The sequence below is a fragment of the Capricornis sumatraensis genome, chromosome 16, assembly GCF_032405125.1.
Source record: "Capricornis sumatraensis isolate serow.1 chromosome 16, serow.2, whole genome shotgun sequence".
In the NCBI taxonomy this organism is placed as follows: domain Eukaryota; kingdom Metazoa; phylum Chordata; class Mammalia; order Artiodactyla; family Bovidae; genus Capricornis; species Capricornis sumatraensis.
In genome coordinates, this window is record NC_091084.1 from 82,806,795 (window position 1) to 82,826,148 (window position 19,354).

The following is a 19,354-nucleotide window of genomic DNA, read 5'->3' on the forward strand; positions in this document are numbered from 1 at the left end:
TACCTCTCCATCAGTGAGGCTGGTAATGCTCATTTCTTCAAGACACTGCCTGTACTGGGGATCACTGTCAACAACTAAAGCAAAAGAAAACATACCGTTAAAACTTGGTTCACTTGTTACACACACACACAAAAAAGGTGGCTGAGTGTTTAATTTGCGTATATTTTGGCCCCACCCCCTCTATTTAGCAGGAAAGTGTTTGGGGCATGGCCCGGGCTCTGAGATCCCCCAAGAAGATCAAGGCAAAGACTTCTCCATTCAGAAGAATTTACCTTCAGCCATTCAAATAACACTGAAAGGAAATCCATAAACAAGACAGCATCTGTGTGCACGTGCAAGTCTATTTTGCAGCAAATTAAACCTCAACAAGATTTGAGCGTCATGTGCATAGGACTGGATGGCTTAGAGCAAAGGTGTGGTGGGTAGGATGCGACTGCGGATTTGGTCATTGAGGAGCTTCCTGACGTTATACCCCGGGTAAGTTGTGCTAATTTCACTTATAAAAATATTTTGTGATAATTGTATGTGATATCAAAAGAATAAGAAATTCCTTTTTCGTTTTTTCTTTAGTTTTACTGAGGTATAATTGACTAATAAAGTCAAGGTTCCTTTCCTTTTTTTAAACTGCAGCACTGAAGCGTATGAGACCATAGCACCCCAGCAGGGGTCACACCCAGGCCCCTCGCAGTGGAAGCTCGGAGCCCTAACCTCTGCACTGCCGGGGGTTCCCGAGGCTCCTTTGCATTTTAAGTTTGGGATCAGAGTAGAGGAACATGTCTTAAAAAGTGTTTGCTGCTGCTGCTAAGTCACTTCAGTCGTGTCCAACTCTGTGCGACCCCATAGACGGCAGCCCACCAGGCTCCCCCGTCCCTGGGATTCTCCAGGCAAGAACACTGGAGTGGGTTGCCATTGCCTTCTCCAATGCATGAAAGTGAAAAGGGAAAGTGAAGTCGCTCAGTCCTGTCCGACTCTTAGCGACCCCACGGACTGCAGCCCACCAGGCTCCCCCGCCCACGGGATTCTCCAGGCAAGAGTACTGGAGGGGGTTTAGGGGAACTTAATCTAGAATTATGCTAAGTTGGGTCGGTGGAGGGTGAGCCATACATAAGGGGATGAAAGCCCTGCTTAGGGTGGACTTGATACTAATGCAAACGAAGGTGGATAAGAGAAAGAAGGTGAAACAAGAGTAGGGTCAGCATTTGATGAAATAAAACAAAACAAAACTGGATTGTTGAAAGTTTAAAGAAAAAGCAAAACACAATACCAAACCTGTGAATGTGGGGAATGGGGAAGGCGGCAGTGTGCGCTGTACAACGTCTCTGGCTTCCAGCTCCCACCTCTGTAAAACAGGTGAAGGAAGCACCTGTGTTGCCGGCCTTCTAGGCTTGCTATGAGAGCGACGTGCTTTTTGCACGAATGTGTACTTTTAAGGCGTCCTGGGCGTGACTGGACGGTCAGAGTGACGGAGAGGTACGTGCGTGGTCAGGAAGGTTTGCTTGAAGAAAGAGAAAGCAGGAATGGAGGTCAAGGGAAAGCCTGGAACTGAAAGGAAGCCTCGTTGAGGCCGATCTACGGCACGGCTGGGCTGGGGCGTGACACTTTCAGGCCCCACCTCTCCAAGGTGGGCGTCACACCCTTCCCAAGGGTGAAAGGACAACGCCCACACGTGTAACTTCCCGGGGTCACACAGCTAGCAGGTTGAACGGTAGGGGAGGCAAGACCGCGTCAACCAAACTCCAGAGGAAGCAGTAGGGGTAAGGACTCGGTGACTGCAGACTGCTCCCCGCACAGCTGGCCCTGCGCCAGGCCCAAGGGCACGGGAGGGTGCCTTTGCCCGTGACTTCCTTCCCCATCGCAGGCTAACGGAGGCGCACCGGAGGGAGCGGTCCACTTCCCCTTCCGCCCCTTCTCAACAGACCGGCGGGGCTTCCCTCCTCTTCGTGGCCTCCTTGCTGCTTAGGAAGCCTCGTCGGACGGGGCGCCATCGGGCTCACAGTCTGGCGAGCCCCCTCCCTGCATACCCCGGGGCGCCATCGGGCTCACAGTCTGGCGAGCCCCCTCCCTGCATACCCCGGGGCGCCATCGGGCTCACAGTCTGGCGAGCCCCCTCCCTGCATACCCCGGGGCGCCATCGGGCTCACAGTCTGGCGAGCCCCCTCCCTGCATACCCCGATGTGCGTCCTCCTGCTCGGCCTGGCCTTGCTGGAGATCGCCGACTCCCCCGGCGCTGTCCCCTTGACCCTGGCCAGCACCCTTCCCACGGGGAGGACGCCCTTGTCTCTCCCTGGCTGCGGATCCCGGATGTGCTTCCTCATCATTCTCAGGGGCCTGACTGTGTCTTGCTGGCTGCCAGCGCTTAGGACAGGCACGTGGCCACGTGTCACCCCTGCGTTAGGCCTCGTGCTGAGTTGGCAGCTCCGTGAGCAGATGGCTTTGGGGTCTCTAGGCCTGGGGTTCCTGCTGGCGTTGCCTTTGACCCCCTTGATCTGCCTCCTTCCATTCTGCGGCCACGGCGACACCTACCACTTCTTCTGTGACACGCCTGCCGTCACGCGCGGGCACCAGGCCGCCTCTGTGCCGCTGGCGTGCCCGCTGCAGCCTCCCCTTCCTCCTGATCCTCTCTCACGCCGTGAGGATGGAGTCGGCCCAGGGAGAGCGCCGGGCCTTCTCCACCTGCCCCTCCCGCCTCACGGTGGCTCTCCTGCAGTTCGGCTCCTCACCTACCTTCGCCCCAGCGCCAGCTCCTCCCCAGGAGGCGGCCGGGCGGGGTCTGTGGCCTACACCTTTTCCTCACCGCTGCTGAGCCCCTGGCTCTAAAGCACAGGGCATCAAGAAGGGACTCAGGCAGTGAGAAGACTTATGGCGAGAACGTGCTGACTCGTGGAGCCAGAAATAGTCCTTAGGAAAAATATTCCCCAAATCGGAGGTAGGGACATGATCCGAAGGACAGGAGGCTCCAAAGGAAAGAAAGGGGCAGTGGAGGGAGGGCTGTGCCGCCTGTGAAACGCTAATCAGTTCTCAGGCATCCACTTCCCAGCAGATTCCGCTGCTGCACCACCGACCTGTCCCCACCCACACAATCAGCCTCCTCAGCCTCCTCTCTCATCACAGTGTTTAAACTAAGGACCAGTGCGGGACCGTCTGTGAAGAAAGGAGGGATGGGTGAGATGATGGCCACAGTTGATACAGGAGATGCTGTCCTGCTGCCTATTTCAACGGCCTTTACCCCTGAAGGCAGGCAGCCCCAGTGGCTTCACACGTCCAGACAGCCTTTGCTTTTTTCCTTGTTCGGTTTCCATGGCCTTAATATATTGTTTTCTTTTTTATGTTTGAAATTCCTTTTTATTTTGATCCCATCACTTGCTCATCATTTTCTCGTTTGTCATTTTTTTAAAGTTTATTTTTAATTGGAGGATGATTGCTTTACATGTTGACTTGGCTGCTGCCACACACCAACGTGAATCAGCCAAAGGTCTGCACATGCCCCTCCCCCTCCCCACCGCATCACAGCTGTCTAGGTTGTCACAGAGTGCCACACTGAGCTTCCCCTGTTACAGAGCGAAGCTCCACTGGCTGTCTGTTTTACATATGGTAAAATGTGTGTTTCACTGCTGCTCTCTCAAGAGACACATTACCCATGTTGGCCGGAGATGTCGCGATACACATTTAGAAAGGCACAATCAACATTACCGTGTGGAGCTGTTTAAAATTGATCAAGGGTTCATTATACTATTTAGGATTGCCTTTATCATTCACATTTTGCTCTGTTAAGTTTTTGTTCCAACCTTGTATATGGTATAAATTCAAGTTTATTGTAAAATTTTCAAAAATGCTGCATCACGAAATTCTGAGTGAAGAAGAGTTTTTCGGTGAATTTTATGCAGATACTTTCTGTGACTGTTTGAGCAACACGTGTACTAGTGTCTCAGAATATGATAGTTCTTCAGAATATAGTTCTGAGTCAGACGATGTGAATATTAGACCAACAAAAAGACAAAAAAAAAATCTTAGTAATTGACTCTGATATGGAAAGTGAAAATGAAACTCAGTGCTGGAGAACGCTCCTTTGCTTCTAAAGAAGAGCAGATTGAAGACAAGATTTCAAAAAAAATTAGAAGACTTTATAGGTGTGTCAGATGTAACTATTGAACGTAACAGCCCCCCAAAAAGTTGTTACTATTTACTCAAACACGGGCATTTCAATATTCACTTACATAATAAAACGCCAGCCACAAGCATTAGTTTCTGCAAGAATTCCCTGGTCATTAAAGTCTGTCTGGCCAGACTGTCTGACGGCGATCTTTTTATTTTCACAAAATCATACTTCTTCTTATGCGAGTGAGTCTCACATGTTTTGGTGTCGCCTCTTTAAGAAGTCTGTAAGGCCCCTCGAAGCAGAAGAAGGTGCTTGTCCTTTCTTTGTGTTTTCCGGTGCTCCTGTATTCGCTCGCCATATTTGCTAGATACTTAGTCCCAGGCTCAAGACAAAAACGTGAGCCCTAATCTTTCCTCCACATGGAAAAGGGATGATACTACTAGTGCGTTCTTGCAGCAAGGGGTTGGGATGACAGTTAAAGAAGCTCATGATGTGTACAGTTATAGTAGGGAAGGACAGAGTAAGCCATGACCTCTTTCTTTTAAGTCCTCAGTCATTTCCAACCGAGACGCTTTCATTGTTTTTCAAGTTTGTTCAAGTCCGGCCTCTGGATGGCCACGTTGGCTCTTCCTCAATAGTAAGGAGTATCGAGTCCAGACTCCAGGCTTGCTCTGCCTGCTGCCAGACAGGCCAGGGGATCGAGACACACGGTGTTGGGCCAGGATTACCAACCTTATTCAGACCAGTGGGCTCAGAAGACAGTGGACTAGTGTCCTGAAGAACCATCTTGCCTGAGTCAGAAATCGGGCTCCTTTGATTAGAAAGGAGGAGGCCCGCGGCTGGCCGCTGCACTTAGTGCTGGCCGGGCCTTAGAGCGGTGCTGCGATCGTCCTTTGTCCTTGCTGCTGTCCATGTGGGCCCAGTTACAATGTCCCTGCAACCCGCCAGGACAAACGCTGTTCTCTACTCTGCAACTTTTTATCTCCATATGAATGGAAAGTGCTAAACCTTCCTTCCAAGGTCAAGTCTGGGAGGCAGGGTGCAGAATGGGCCACTATGTGTATTTCAGGCTAGAGGTGACATTCTTTCACAGAGGGGCAGAGCCAGTATGACTAAGCACAGGCCACAGAGCACAAAGGTTAGAGCTAAAGCGGAAGGTCCCTTCTGGAGTCAGGTTTCCCTTCCTTGTCACAGTCGTGCTACTGACCAGACCCTTGGCCTCTTTGTGCTGTGCCGGGCTAAGTCGCTTCAGTCATGCCTGACTCCTTGCAACCCTGTGGACTGCAGCCTGCTGTGCTACTCTGTCCTTGGGATCCTCCAGGCAAGACTGCCGGAGTGGGCTGCCACCTCCTCCTCCAGGGGGTCTTCCTGGGATTGAACCTGCATCTCTTTGGCTGTGTGGATCACAACAAACTGGAAAATTCTGAAAGAGATGGGAATACCAGACCACCTGACCTGCCTCCAGAGAAACCTACATGCAGGTCAAGAGGCAATAGTTCAAACTGGACATGGAACAACAGACTGGTTCCAAATTGGGAAAGGAGTACGCCAAGACTGTATATTGTCACCTTGCTTATTTAACTTCTATGCAGAGTACATCATGAGAAATGCTGGGCTGGAAGAAGCACAGGCTGGAATCAGGATTGCTGGGAGAAATATCAATAACCTCAGATATGCAGATGATACTACCCTTATGGCAGAAAGTGAAGAGGAACTAAAAAGCCTCTTGATGAGGATGAAAGAGGAAAGTGAAAAAGCTGGCTTAAAACTCAGCATTCAGAAGGCTAATGGCATCTGGTCCCCTCACTTCATGGGAAATTGAAGGGGAGAAAGTGGAAGCAGTGACAGATTTTATTTTGGGGGGCTCCAAAATCACTGCAGATGGTGACTGCAGCCGTGAAATTAAAAGACGAGCTTTCCTTCCTTACTCCTTGGAAGGAAAGCTACGACAAGTCTAGACAGCAGATTAAAAAGCAGAGATTTACCAACAAAGGTCCAAATAGTCAACGTTATCGTTTTTCAACTAGTGACGTATGTATGTGTGAGTTGGACCACAAAGAGGGCTGAGCACTGAAGAACTGACGCTTCTGTGCTGTGGTGTTGCAGAAAATTCTTGAGAGTCCCTTGGACTGCAAGGAGATCAAACAGGTTAATACTAAAGGAAATCAACCCTGAATACTCATTGGAAGGCTGATGCTGAAGCTGAATCTCCAATACTTTGGCCACCTGATGCCAAGAGCCAGCTCGTTGGAAAAGACCCTGATGCTGGGAAAGATTGAAGACAAAAGGACAAGGCAGGGCGGGGCGGGGGGGGGGAAAGGAGGAGATGGTTGGACGGCATCACTGACTCAATGGACATGAGGTTGAGCAAACTCTGGGAGACAGTGCCGGACAGGGAAGCCTGGTGTGCTGCAGTCCCTGGGGTCAAAAAGAGCCGGACACGACTTAGCATCAAAACAACAACAGGAATTTATACTAGTCACCAGTCTCTGTGCGGCCTGGCTTCAGAGTCAGTAGGTTTTTCTCCCTGCACCTTTAAAAAAATGAGTAATTATTTAGTGCCTATAAGATATGGGCACATTAAATTCAGCATAGGTGACCAGGAAAAAGAAAAGAAAAGAGAAGGGACCACAAAAGGAATGGCGAGAGGGAGAGAAAGCGAAGTGGGAGGCGAAATGGGAGAGTTAGAGAAGAAAGGTTAAAGATGTGCGGCTGGAATTAGAAACTAGATTCCCAGAAATGGCCCACGGTGTCACTCAGAGATGACTGCGACTCTGGCCGCAGTCGAAAGGGTCTGGACTTCAAACAAGTTGAGTTCCAGCTCGAGGCTGGCAGCTAGCTGCTCTGCAGTGCCGCATTCTGAAGCGCTGAGCAGTGTACCCAAACTGCTGAACACAAAGCATCTGAAAAGCCAGTCGCCGCCTCTTTGCAGCCTGTGGGTCGGCAGCCTGCAACCTCTGCCCTAGAGAGGCAGAATGGTTTTGTTTGTGCTTCCCCGAGTGCACTCCTGATACTTGCTATCGTGTGTTCCTGCTCAGGACGCACACAGTTAGACCAATCAGACTCTCAACTGGCTGGTGGATTGTTTCTCTGGAATTGTTTTGCATTTTTCTTTCAGGATTGTTCTGGCAAACTCCTGCCAAGTGCTTTCTCTCTTTCTCTCTCACACGTAAGACTTCATTTCAACAACACTTTCAGAGTTTTCAGAGCTACTTGTCCTTGAGATGAAAGCTTTAGGGGCTACATAAATGATCATTTAAATATTTTTTGTATGTATTTAAAATTTGGGGATAAAAAATATAACCAGTACAACGCTGTTATGTAAAAAAGTGAGTGAACTGAATTTAAGTCAAGAAAAACCTTAAGTAAATCATCCTGATAGCTCAAATAAAACATAAATCATGAACATTGTTTGTATATGGCTGAAGTTTGAAAAAAATGTTGTTTCTACATTTTATAATGTAGTCACTAGTGGCCACTGTTACAAAGCTCATCAATTATAGGGAGTGCGACAGGATGTTAGGTGGTATTTGGTGAGTAAATACAGGAATGCCCAACACTGTAACACTCTGCAAACAGAGAAGACAAGACCTCTGTTAGGCGCTTAGTTTCAGCCTAGGTGATAAAATGCAATTGACTTGAATTACTCGCTCCCACTGAGGACCTATCCTGCTGCTGCTGCTAAGTCGCTTCAGTCGCGTCTGACTCTGTGCAACCCCATAGACGGCAGCCCACCAGGCTCCCCTGTCCCTGGGATTCTCCAGGCAAGAACACTGGAGTGGGTGCCATCGCCTTCTCCAATGCATGAAAGTGAAAAGGGACAGTGAAGTCGCTCAGTTGTGTCCGATTCTCAGCGACCCCATGGACTGCAGCCCACCAGGCTCCCCTGTCCCTGGGATTCTCCAGGCAAGAGCGCTGGAGTGGGTGCCATCGCCTTCTCCGGACGACCCATCCTAGTAGAAGTCAAAAAACGAGCAGATAAACACTGTTGTTTTTGTTCAGTTGCCCAGTTGTGTCTGACCCTTTGTGACCCCATGGACTGCAGCCCGCCAGGCTCCTCGGTCCATGGGATTTCCCAGGCAAGAATACTGGAATGGCTTGCCATTTCCTTCTCCAGGGGATCTTCCTGACCCAGGGATTGAACCCGGGTCTCCTGCATGGGTAGGCAGATTCTTTACCACTGAGCCACCAGGCAAGCCCTGTATAAATACAATATGGAGAGAAAAGTGCTGTAATTGAGGTGCACACAGCCACCACAGAGCATGAAGCAGGCGGGATTCTTGCTTTTTGGAGGAGGGGAGGGGAGGGGATTAATGTGTATCAGAATAACGCTTCATTGAGCAGGTGACACTTGGTTGAGTTTTGAAGCCTCCTTACAATTTGCCTCAGCTCAGTTGTCTAGGTACACAAAATTAACCCTACTTGGATATGTTAAAACTGCATGTCTGCCTAAACTACCTCGACATGGGAGAATAAAAATCTAGGCAATAATTAAAACAAAGCTAAGTCTAGCAGCAATTAAACCAATTGAGAATATCGTGTCCCTAAACAATTCCTGTTTGTGCTCAAACGTGGACCTACGGGGCACGGTCAAGCTGAAAGGTGAGCTAGCCTCTTGGGGCCTGGCTGGACCAAAGCTGGCAGGGAGGTCCCCAGAAATGAGGTGAGAAGGAGTGAGAGTTGAGAAGGAACCCAGGGTTCTGTTCCCACAGGTCCCAGAGCCCCACATGGTGCCCCTGAGAAGAAGCAGCGGGAAGGATGGCCTGTGTCTAGATGGGAGCTTCCCTCGTTCCAGCTGGTTTCTCAGAGAGTCCGTCTCAGTGGTTCCCAAGGCGGTAGGAGCAGGACTCCAGCTCGCGCTTCACCCAGCCTCAGGGAAGGCCATGGCCGCCAGCTCTCGAGAAAGAAGGTAAAGAGGGTGGGGGCAGGCCAGGCTGACGGGGTTGCTGTGTGGTCTGGACCACGGGGATGGGCCAGCCAACCCTACTGGCCTCCGGCTTTTCTCATCCTGCGAGGGGCTTCCTGTGTGGAGCTGCAAGTGAATCGGAACGTTGGCTGACCCTCCCGGAGCGCATGCAGCGACACTATTGATGTCAGACAGACAAGAACAGGGCTCCCCACTCCAGTATTGTCGCCGGGAGAGTTCCATGGTGCTAATACAGTCCGTGGGCTCACAAAGAGTCAGACGTGACTGAGCGGCTGACACTTTCACTTTCCCTACTAACCACAGGCAAGTCTGCGAAAGACACTCCGCTGCCGAGCCCGCGAGAAGGAACGTCTCCTCCCTAGAAGCATGACCCGTTTCCTAGGCTGTCCGAGAGGGGTGGGAGAGAGCTGTCTGTCCTCCCTGTGGGAGGTGTCCGTGCTTTGTTGGGACACCCAGGAAATAGAGTGTGATCGACTCAGGTTTTCAAGCTACGTACCCAGTGCCTGTTGATGGTCGATGCTCAATGCATTCTCGCAGATGAGTGGATGCGCGAACAGTCCTATAAATTACACTCTGTGAGGCGAGGGGTAGAGGGGTGCACCAACGTCTCTACGGAAAGGGCGACCTCTCCGTGTGAAGAGCACCACGCCTGGAGGCAGCGCTGGCGTCGCAGAAGAACTCATCGAAGAGGACGCGACGTCACCGCGGGCTTACAGCTCCCGAGGATGAAGACACCTGGCGTTTCCTGATCCAGCCTTCAAGGGGCAAGGAACTGGGCAGAAGCCAAGGCAGAGTAAAGCAGAGGGCGAGAACATTCAGCTGCAACCGAAGCTCACAGTGCCGCTATTTCTGTCTCACTGAGGAGGCCCCAGAGGACAAGTACACTCGGATGCAGAGAGAAGAGAGGTTTCTCGTTCGCGCCTCAGTGCCTTGGATGAGACACAAAAGGCGAGGGTAATTTTATTTGTATATTTATCTCCTAAAAACCCAGAGTCTTTCAATAAAACCCTTGACTGTAGCCTGCCAGGCTCCTCTGTCCATGGATTCTCCAGGCAGGAATACTGGCGTGGGTAGCCATTCCCTTCTCCAGGGGATTGTCCCGATCCAGGAATCAAACACAGGTCTCCTGCATGGTAGGTAGATTCTTTCCCATCTGAGCCACCAGGGAAGCCCCATAATAAAACCCTAGCTGCAATGAGATGAAAATCAACTTGCCCAGTATAAAAGGCAGAAGTTAAATATACTTGAAGATATTGGGGCTGAGAAATGCTGAGCAATTGAGTATAAAATCTAGTTGCGGGCTTCCTAGCAGCTAAGGCAAACAGGGAAACATGAATTATGTAGCCCTTGTGGACAAGTAGGATGACATACATGTGTTCAGCAAGAGATAAGTGTGCGTGTCTGGGTGAGCGCGTGGAGAATGCGTTGAGAACTCAGGTGAGTCTTTATTCTAGGCAAGTTGAAAATCTATTGTATCGGCAATGGGACTGTTTATCGCAAGGTTCACTGCAGTTTTTAGGAGCTCCAAAGATATTCTCCACAGTGAGTCTTGTATTTTTAAACTGATTTGAAAACTGACTGATATTCTGAAGTAAATTTTGAGGGATATTAAGGGCCATATGACTGAGGGCTGTAGCTTCCCTGAACTATGGTCCAATACACAGTTATAACGTTAGGGAGCATGTTCATTCAATTTCTAGCTGACAATGGGGAGAAATTGATTATTTGCTGGAATGAAGAACTGTAATTCTCCACAAGCTCTTGATAGGCCAGCATGACGAGCTCAATCTAAAAGGTTAACTGTAGAAAGAGATGAGAATAGGGGTGGGATGGCGAGGGGGCTGGGAGGGAGGCTCAGGAGGGAGGGATCTATGTGCACCCACGGCAGTCTTGCTGAGGTTTGACCGACAACAACAAAATTCTGTAATGTAATTATCTTTCAATAAAAAATAAATTAATTTAAAAAAACTCCTTCACATGGTCAGTCTGAGTAGCGTAATTCTAAGGACAGGGGTGAAAGGAAATTTAAAAAGAAAGAGAGATGAGAGGAAAGGGAAAAAGCAGAGGGGAAGAAAGCAGGAAGAGAGGGAAGGGGAGGGAAAGAAAGGGAAGAAGGAAGGAAGGGCACCCACCTGACAGCAGACTCAGCCCAGGTCCAGAGCGTGGTGTGTCTGGAAATGAACGAGCACAGAAATACCGCCGAGATTTAGCGCAGCCGTGGACGGCAGCATCGAGACGTGTGCAGACTCTGCGGCCATATTTAGGTGTTAATCTCTGCTGTAACAGTCATCGGCTGTATAACTAGGGGTGTGTCATGTAACTTCAGTTTCCTTGTCTCCAAAATGGGAATCTAAAGAATCAATAACATTTTTGTCATTTAAAAATAAATGCAAATCCTTCACAGAAAGTTTGAAGAGTGAAGAAAAGCGCGAAGAAAACATTCCTCTTGCGTTTTCCTCTTGACCCCACTGAGGATCCGTGGTTTCCTGCTCGGACTGGTGGCCCAGCGGCGGTAGCTCCGCGGGCGACGTGGCTTGCTCACTTTCCTCATTTGCCTGCGTGCGCGCTCGGGCGCTCAGTCGTGTCCGACTCCCTGTGACCCCATCGACTACAGCCCGCCAGGCTCCTCTGTCCATGGGATTCTCCAGCCAAGGAGACTGGAGCGGGTTGCCATGCCTCATCCAGGGGATCTTCCCAACCCCGGGATCGAGCCCTCCTCTCACGTCTCCTGCATTGGCAGGCAGGTTCTTTATCACTGGCGCCACCGGGGAAGCCCTTTTCCTCAATTTAACATTATATTATACGCACTTTCTCACTTTATTAAACCTTATAACAACTTTAATGTCCACAATACCACAGCTCATGACATGAATGCACCTCAGATGACTGGAATGTCGCCTTTCGATGAGTATTGCTCTGTTTCCTCATGAAAATTATTGTCCAAGCACACTGCACATACCTTTCTGTGTTTGGCTCCATATTCCTGACTCTTCCTCAGGACAGATCCTTCAATGTGAGTAGTGATTCAATGCATAGATTTTATTGAAAATTGCTGACTTTCTTTCTAGAAAGGATGTGCTCTTTTAGCATCAGAGTTCTAAATTGAAGATTATTATCTCTACTTTCAGAGTCCTGGGTAGCAGTCACTGGTATTGATAGAAGCTCGGTAACTCTCCAGTATTCATGTCAGTACAGAGGTCCGTGGTTGCTGACACTGGGCCAGGTCCTGGGCATTAGTGAGGAGTGGAACCCAGCCAGTCCCTGGCCTCATGGAGCCTGAGGTCCATGGAGAGTACAGAGATACACAGCAAATGCAGAGGCAAGCGCGTCGTGAAAGGAGTGACGAGGTCCCTGGTTATAGATAATAGCTCTCTTTCTTGTGCTTGTTGGCCCCCCTTGGTGTCTAATTCACAAAGATTAAACATTTGGGGTAGAGAGTATTGTGGGCGTGTTTACCTGCTGTGCATGGAGACAGAGGCAGGCTGGTGTGCACTCCAAAGCTACTTCCAGAAAAGGAATTAAAATTCTCAAGGAGCAAGACACTTAGGAACTTCCAGGTGAAAAATTCCTGACCACAATTCCACCCATCTTCCAACCCTCTTTGGTCGAAGGACCTCAGTCTGAGCTGAGAATTGGAGACTGATCACCTCCTCTTGGCAGAGAACTTGAATCCTGGGCCTCCCTGCTAGCTCAGTTGGTAAAGAATCTGCCTGCAATGAGGATACCCCGGTTCCATTCCTGGGTCTCCTATCCCTGGAGAAGGGATAGGTGACCTACTCCAGTATTCTTGGGCTTCCCTTGTGGCTCAGCTGAAGAATCCACCTGCAATGTGGGAGATCTGGGTTCGATCCCTGGGTTGGGAAGATCCCCTGGAAAAGGGAAAGACTACCCACTGCAGTATTCTGGCCTGGAGAATTCCATCGATTGTATAGTCCATGGAGTTGCCAAGAGTCGGACACGACTGAGTGACTTTCACTTTCCAACCCTTTTGCCCCACATAGGGCTGTGCCACGGATGACAGCGCAGACAGAAGCCTTCAGAAAAGGGAAGAAAATTTGCAAAGCATGCAGGGAGCCGGACTTTAAAAGGGCTGGCCGGCCAGAGTGAAAAACAACGCGCATTCGAAAGGAAAAAATCGCAAGTCAGCAAGAATATTAAGGTTGCATTATTCTGTTTAGGGAAAGCAGCAATGTCCTTACATCTTTTTCATATTCTTAAAGGTTGTGATGTATCTGCAGGCATCAGCACAGCAGAAACAAGCAAGAATACATTCCTGGTGGGGGAGAGCAAGGCCAATCCGGCGGTTCTGTTAGTTTCGGTTTGACTCAGGGTGCCAAGTGTTCCCTGCCCCGCCTCCCCGCCCCCCCTTCTGTGGCATGTGAAGGGCTTAATCACTGGAAGCAAGGCCAAGCTCTGCTTCTACAGCAGTATGATGTGTGGGGGTGTGTATAGTTGGGGGGGGTGTTGTTTTGGATACCATATAAACCTGCCCTGACATTCTTTCCAGCTGATCATCGGCAGCAGAAAGAAAACTGGGTGAAGAGATTCTGGAAAAAAAAAAAAAAATACGGTTCTTTCCTTTTATGCGTTCAACAGTCGTCTATTTGGATGCTCTCTGTGCTAGTCATACGGACAGGACGTGGTGTGTAATTTTGGGACCATTTATAGAAGCGAGGGCAGGATTAAGGGCACTTAGTGTTACTCAGTCAAGCTCAAACTATTCACTGAAAAGTCCAGTGATGAGCTGTTTGGGCATCGATGGAGACATTATTCAGAAAACCAGCTGAGGAAGAAAATGGTGGACTAGTGTCCCAAAGAACAACCCAGTTGAATTGCTCTTGGATCAAGCAATTTGAAAGCCACTAGAGGCCTTTGCTGGAGCGGTCTCTGGGCGTAAGATGGAAAGCAGATTGTGCTGCAGAACGAATGGGAGATGGTTGATGTGGAAAGGAGACCGGGAGGCCTCAGAGGATGATGCAAGATTAAGGGGTTTCTTCTTCATTTTACCATGGGAGGTAACGTTGCTGCAGAGGGGATCAAAGGGAGACATCAGAGACAGAGGGAATGACTTGTGCAAGATCCCGGAGGGAGCACAGGGGCTCAGATGACTGGTTTTGCAGAGGAGAGGGGACACTTCTGGAAAGGCATGTGGAAACTTGCTGGAGGTGCAGGGCTGGGCAGAGAGTGTTATGGGCCTAGAGCTGGTGAGGATGGTGAAGAGTTGCCTCCAAGTAGCTTCTGTTATTTATTTCCTTTTTTTTTCCAGTGAAATTGGAGGCTGGGTCATTACTGTGGTGAGACAGGAGAGAGCAGAAGAGAGGTCTTAAAGAGACCAGGGAAATTTGCTCCAGTCGTCATGGGGACCAGAGGGAACAGCCAATTCAGAGGCTTGGGGACAGTACTACGGTTCATAACACCTTTTTACCTCTGTTGTGGCACCAGTCCGGAGAAGGCAATGGCACCCACTCCAGCACTCCTGCCTGGAAAATCCCATGGACGGAGGAGCCTGGAAGGCTGCAGTCCACGGGGTCGCTGAGGGTCGGACATGACTGAGTGACTTCACTTTTACTTTTCACTTTTCTGCATTGGAGAAGGAAATGGCACCCCACTCCAGTGTTCCTGCCTGGAGAATCCCAGGGACGAGGGAGCCTGGTGGGCTGCCGTCTATGGGGTCGCACAGAGTGGGACACGATTGAAGTGACGCAGCAGCAGCAGCGGCAGCAGCAGCGGAATTTTGTGACCTCCTGTAGTCATGGTCAGCCTGGAATGAAGATACTGGATATTTCAGAAGGTAACAGGATTGGCAGAAGGTCAAGAGGTGAAAGTATCAGCAAAAGACTGATGGAAGAGTCGGGCCATCGGTCTCGGTTGGCTGGAGCAGGGAGGGAAGCCGAAAGGAGACATCTCTGGGAGAGCCAGGGGCATCGAGAAATTGAAGCAGAAACTTCGGCAGTTTGCTCCAGATCATTCCATTGGTCAATGACAGATGAGCTTGTGCTCTTGAAAACCAGGCAAGGGGGTGAGGGAGTAGAGAGATTTGTGCCCTGGGAATGGTGTACCGAGCTTCCCTGTGCTCAGGGGTAAAGAATCCACCTGCCAGTGCAGGAGATGTGGGTGCGATCCCGGGGTGGGAAACATCCCCTGGAGAAGGGAATGGCAACCCACTCCAGTATCCTTCCCTGGGAAATCCCATGGACAGAGGAGCCTGGTGGCGTGCAGTCCGTTGGGGCGCCAAACATGACTTAGTAGCTAAACTGCAACAACAGTGGTGCGCGTGGATTAATATTTCACTGCTGAGCTGGACAGCTATTCCTCCACCAATGCTCATCACAGAGTTTTCATGAGAGCGAAAAGGTGAAGCAACCCAAGTGTCCGTGAACAGATGAATGGATAAACACAATGGGGTACATACAGACGCAGGGGAGTATTGTTCAGCCTTGAAAAGGAATGTGATTTGGCATAAGCTACTACATGGATGGACCTTGAAAACATTATGCTTAGTGGAATAAGCCAGACACAGAAGGACAAATAGTGTATGATTCCACTTATATGAGGCACCAAGAATAGGAAATGTCGTAGAGACAAAGTAGGATTGAGGTTGCTAGGAGCTGGGAGGAGATTGTGGGCAGTTTTAGCTTATTAAGTAGAACTTTTGTTGGGGATGATGAGAAGTTTTGGGTAGAGATAGAGGCGATGGTTATACAACATCGTGAGTGTATTGAATGTCGCTGAACTGTACACTGACACAGGGTTAAAATGATAAATATTACATAACATATATTTTACCACGACTTAAAAAAAAGAGATTTCAGTGGGGAGCTACTTCTGGGTGATTACAACCAAAGAGCTGTTGAAGAAGTGAGACGCTGAATTTGGAGGGAACGATGGCTGGAGCTGAGGAAGGAAGGGAGAGACGCAGAGCTGAATGGGTCAGCCAGCAGGAATCCTGTGTCCCGACGTTTGGCTATCCTCGGGCAGCGCCTGGACCATTAGCAGCCCCAATGCATGGACCACATGGAGGATCCGAACCAGACTGGGATGATGGTTCACTTCCACTTCCGCCCCTTCTCCAGACTCCCTGAGGTCCAGAGGCTGACTTTCGTGGCCTTCCTGATCGTGCAGCCGGTCAGCGTCGGCGGCAGCGTCTCCATCCCGCCCGTCGTCTGGACCCGCCGCTCTCTGCGCGCCCCCATGCACTTCTTCCTGGCCAGCTTGGCGGCTCTGGAGGCCTGCTGCTCCTCCACCATTGCCCCCTGACGCTGGCCAGCACCCTGTCCGCGGGGAGAGCCCTCGTCTCCCCGGCTGGCTGCGGTGCCCAGATGTTCTTCATCTTCCCGGGCAGCGCTGACTGCATCCTGCTGGCCGTCATGGCCTATGACAGGTTCGTGGCCATCTGCCACCCTCTGCGTTACAGCCTCAGGATGAGCTGGCAGCGGTGTGCCCGACTGGCCCTGGGCTCCCTGGTGCTGGGGTTCGTCTTGGCCACGCAGCTGACTGTGCTCATCTTCCGACTCCCCTTCTGCAGCAGCAAGGAGATCAGCGTGTTCTACTGTGACGTCCTGCCCGTCATGAGACTGGCCTGTGCGGACACCCGGGTCCACGAGGCCACGCTCTTCGTGGTGAGTGTCGCCGTCCTCGCCCTCCCCTTCCTGCTGGTCACCCTGTCCTATGTCTTCATCGCGGCCGCCATCCTGAAGATCCGCTCTGCAGAGGGGAGGCGCAAGGCCTTCTCCACCTGCTCCTCCCACGTGACCGTGGTTCTGCTGCAGTATGGAGGTACCAGCCTCATCTACCTGTGCCCCAGCTCCAGCTACTCTCCAGAGAGGGGCCAGGTAGTGTCCGTGGTGTACACCTTCGTCACCCCTATGCGGAACCCCCTGATCTACAGTATGAGGAATCGAGAGCTTAAGCATGCTTTGGAGAGAGCAGTGATGAGGTTGCCGTCGCCCTCAACACTACAGACACCCTGCATGCTCCTCTGTGCACTGTGGGGTGGAGACAGACGGGTGTGCTCTCTGAGAGACGGGAGCCGGGGTGAGCGGTCATAGGTTTTGCACTGTTACTTCTTCTTCCTTATATTATCTTCGAGAAGTCACTTTTCCTTTGTAAGGAAGAGATGGAAACAGTGGCAGACTTTATTTTTCTGGGCTCCAAAATCACTGCAGATGGTGATTGCCACCATGAAATTAAAAGACGCTTACTCCTTGGAAGGAAAGCTATGACCAACCTAGACAGCATATTAAGAAGCAGAGACATAACTTTGCCAACATAGATCAGTTTAGTCAAAGCAATGGTTTTCCCAGTAGTCAGGTACAGATGTGAGAGCTGGACTACAAAGAAAGCTGAGCGCTGAAGAACTGGTGCATTTGAACTGTGGTGTTGGAGAAGACTCTTCAGAGTCTCTTGGACTGCAAGAAGATCCAATCAGTCCATCCTAACGGAAACCAGTCCTGAATGTTCATTGGAGGGACTGATGCTGAAGCTGAAACTCCAATCCTTTGCCCACCTGGTGGGAAGAACTGATTCATTTGAAAAGACCCTGATGCTGGGAAAGATTGAGGGCAGGAGGAGAAAGGGATGACAGAGGATGAGATGGTTGGATGGCATCACTGACTCAATGGACATGAGTTTGAGTGAACTCCAGAAGTTGGTGAAGGACAGGGAGGCCTGGCGTGCTGCAGTCCATGGGGTCACAAAGAGTTGGATATGACTGAGCAACTGAACTGAAGGAAGAGATGTTTTTAAGAGAACATCTTACCTGTTTGTTTTCTTCCCCATTATCTGTCCATTTCTTCCTCCATCCTCTCTCTATTGCCTGTACACACACAGACACACAGACACACAGACACACAGACACACACACACACACACACACACGTTCACTTATCTCATATCATCTCTTTGTGCCTATCCATGGTTGATACGGCCTGAATATTTGCATTCTTTCCAAATTCACAGGTTCAAATCCTAATGCCCAGTGTGATGGCATTAAAATATGGGCCTTAGATGAGAGGTGTTTAAGTCACGAGGCCAGAGCCCTAGTGAGTGGAATCACTGCTTTTATGAAAGAGACTCCTCAGAGCTCCCTAGCACCTTCTGCCGTGTGAGGGTACAATGAGAAGTCTGTGACCTGGAAGAAGGCCTTTACCCAACCTCATTCTTAGATTCCTCGTCCATAAAAAGGGGATTAAAATACCTGCAAGACCGAAATTCTGGGATAGTTATAAGGATCAAAAGATATAAGTGGAAGTACTTTGTGACTTTATTTTTTAAATTGTTATTATTATTTTGCCATGCAGCATGTGAGGTCTTAGTCCCCCAACCAGGGATCAAACCTGTGCCGCCTGCAGTGAAAGCAAGTCTTAACCAGTGGACCCCCTGGGAAGTCCCTCCGCTGTGACTTCAGAGGGCGATAACGCGGTGCACGTCAGGCTCACTATCCTCCAGTAAAGTCTGTGTTCTCCCCTTTGAGCTTGTCTCCAGTTCTCAGCAGACTCAAACACTGTGCATATGGGCAGGGGCAGAGCCAGGAATAAAACACAAATCAGGCTAGGGCTGTCCCATATTGTGATTTCCACAATGTAAGTGCTGAGTTTGTGCATTTTGAATGATTTATCTTTAATCCTCCATTATCTTCTAGGGAAAAGTGATGGGGAAAGCCTTAGAATTTTAAAGTTTTGTTGGTTTCTCTTTAACTTTATGCCTGGAGCTAACCCATCTCCATCTCAATCTCTGACTCTGTATTAGTTTGCTTCCAAATCACCCTTCGTTTGGACGTGCCTAATGGTTAAGGCTCCGTGCTTTCACGACAGGAGCCGCAGGCTTGATCCCCGGTTGGGGAAGCTCTGAAGGCCACTTCCTTTCATCTCATCTGTTCGCTGTCTTCCCCATTCTCTGTGCATCTCTCCTCCCATTCCTGTCTCTCTCACACGCTCACTTATCTCATATTCTCTCCTCCCATTCTCTCTCTGTCTCGCTGTCTCTCTCACACTCACTTATCTCACATTCTCTCTTGTATATCCCTAGTTGATATGGGCTCCCCGATGGCTCAGACAATGAAGAGTCTGCCTGCAATGCAGGAGACCTGGGTTTGATTCCTGGGTTGGGAAGATCCCCTGGAGAAGGGAAAGGCAACCCCACTCCAGTATTCTGGCCTGGAGAATTCTATACAGTCCATGGGGTGGCAAAGAGTCGGACACGACTGAGTGACTTTCACTCACTCGCTCACTCACTGTGGACTATGCTCCCGCCTGTGGCAGGTAGAGCAGGAAATAGAAAGGTAAGTCAGAGGAAGCTCCAACCTGGGAGGAGGCTGAGTCTGGCCATAGCTG

General features: G+C 50.0%; 1 protein-coding gene and 1 pseudogene across 1 annotated transcript; both read left to right on the top strand.

Annotated features, from left to right (window-relative positions):
* Positions 1-2,172: 2,172 nt before the first annotated feature.
* LOC138092315 (olfactory receptor 10V1-like) lies at positions 2,173-2,817 on the top strand. Its single transcript, XM_068988093.1, has one exon. It carries the CDS (start codon positions 2,173-2,175, stop codon positions 2,815-2,817), a length of 645 nt encoding a protein of 214 aa, XP_068844194.1.
* A 13,220-nt stretch (positions 2,818-16,037) lies between these two features.
* On the top strand, positions 16,038-17,071 carry LOC138092317 (olfactory receptor 10V1-like; annotated as a pseudogene).
* The last annotated feature ends 2,283 nt before the right edge of the window (positions 17,072-19,354 follow it).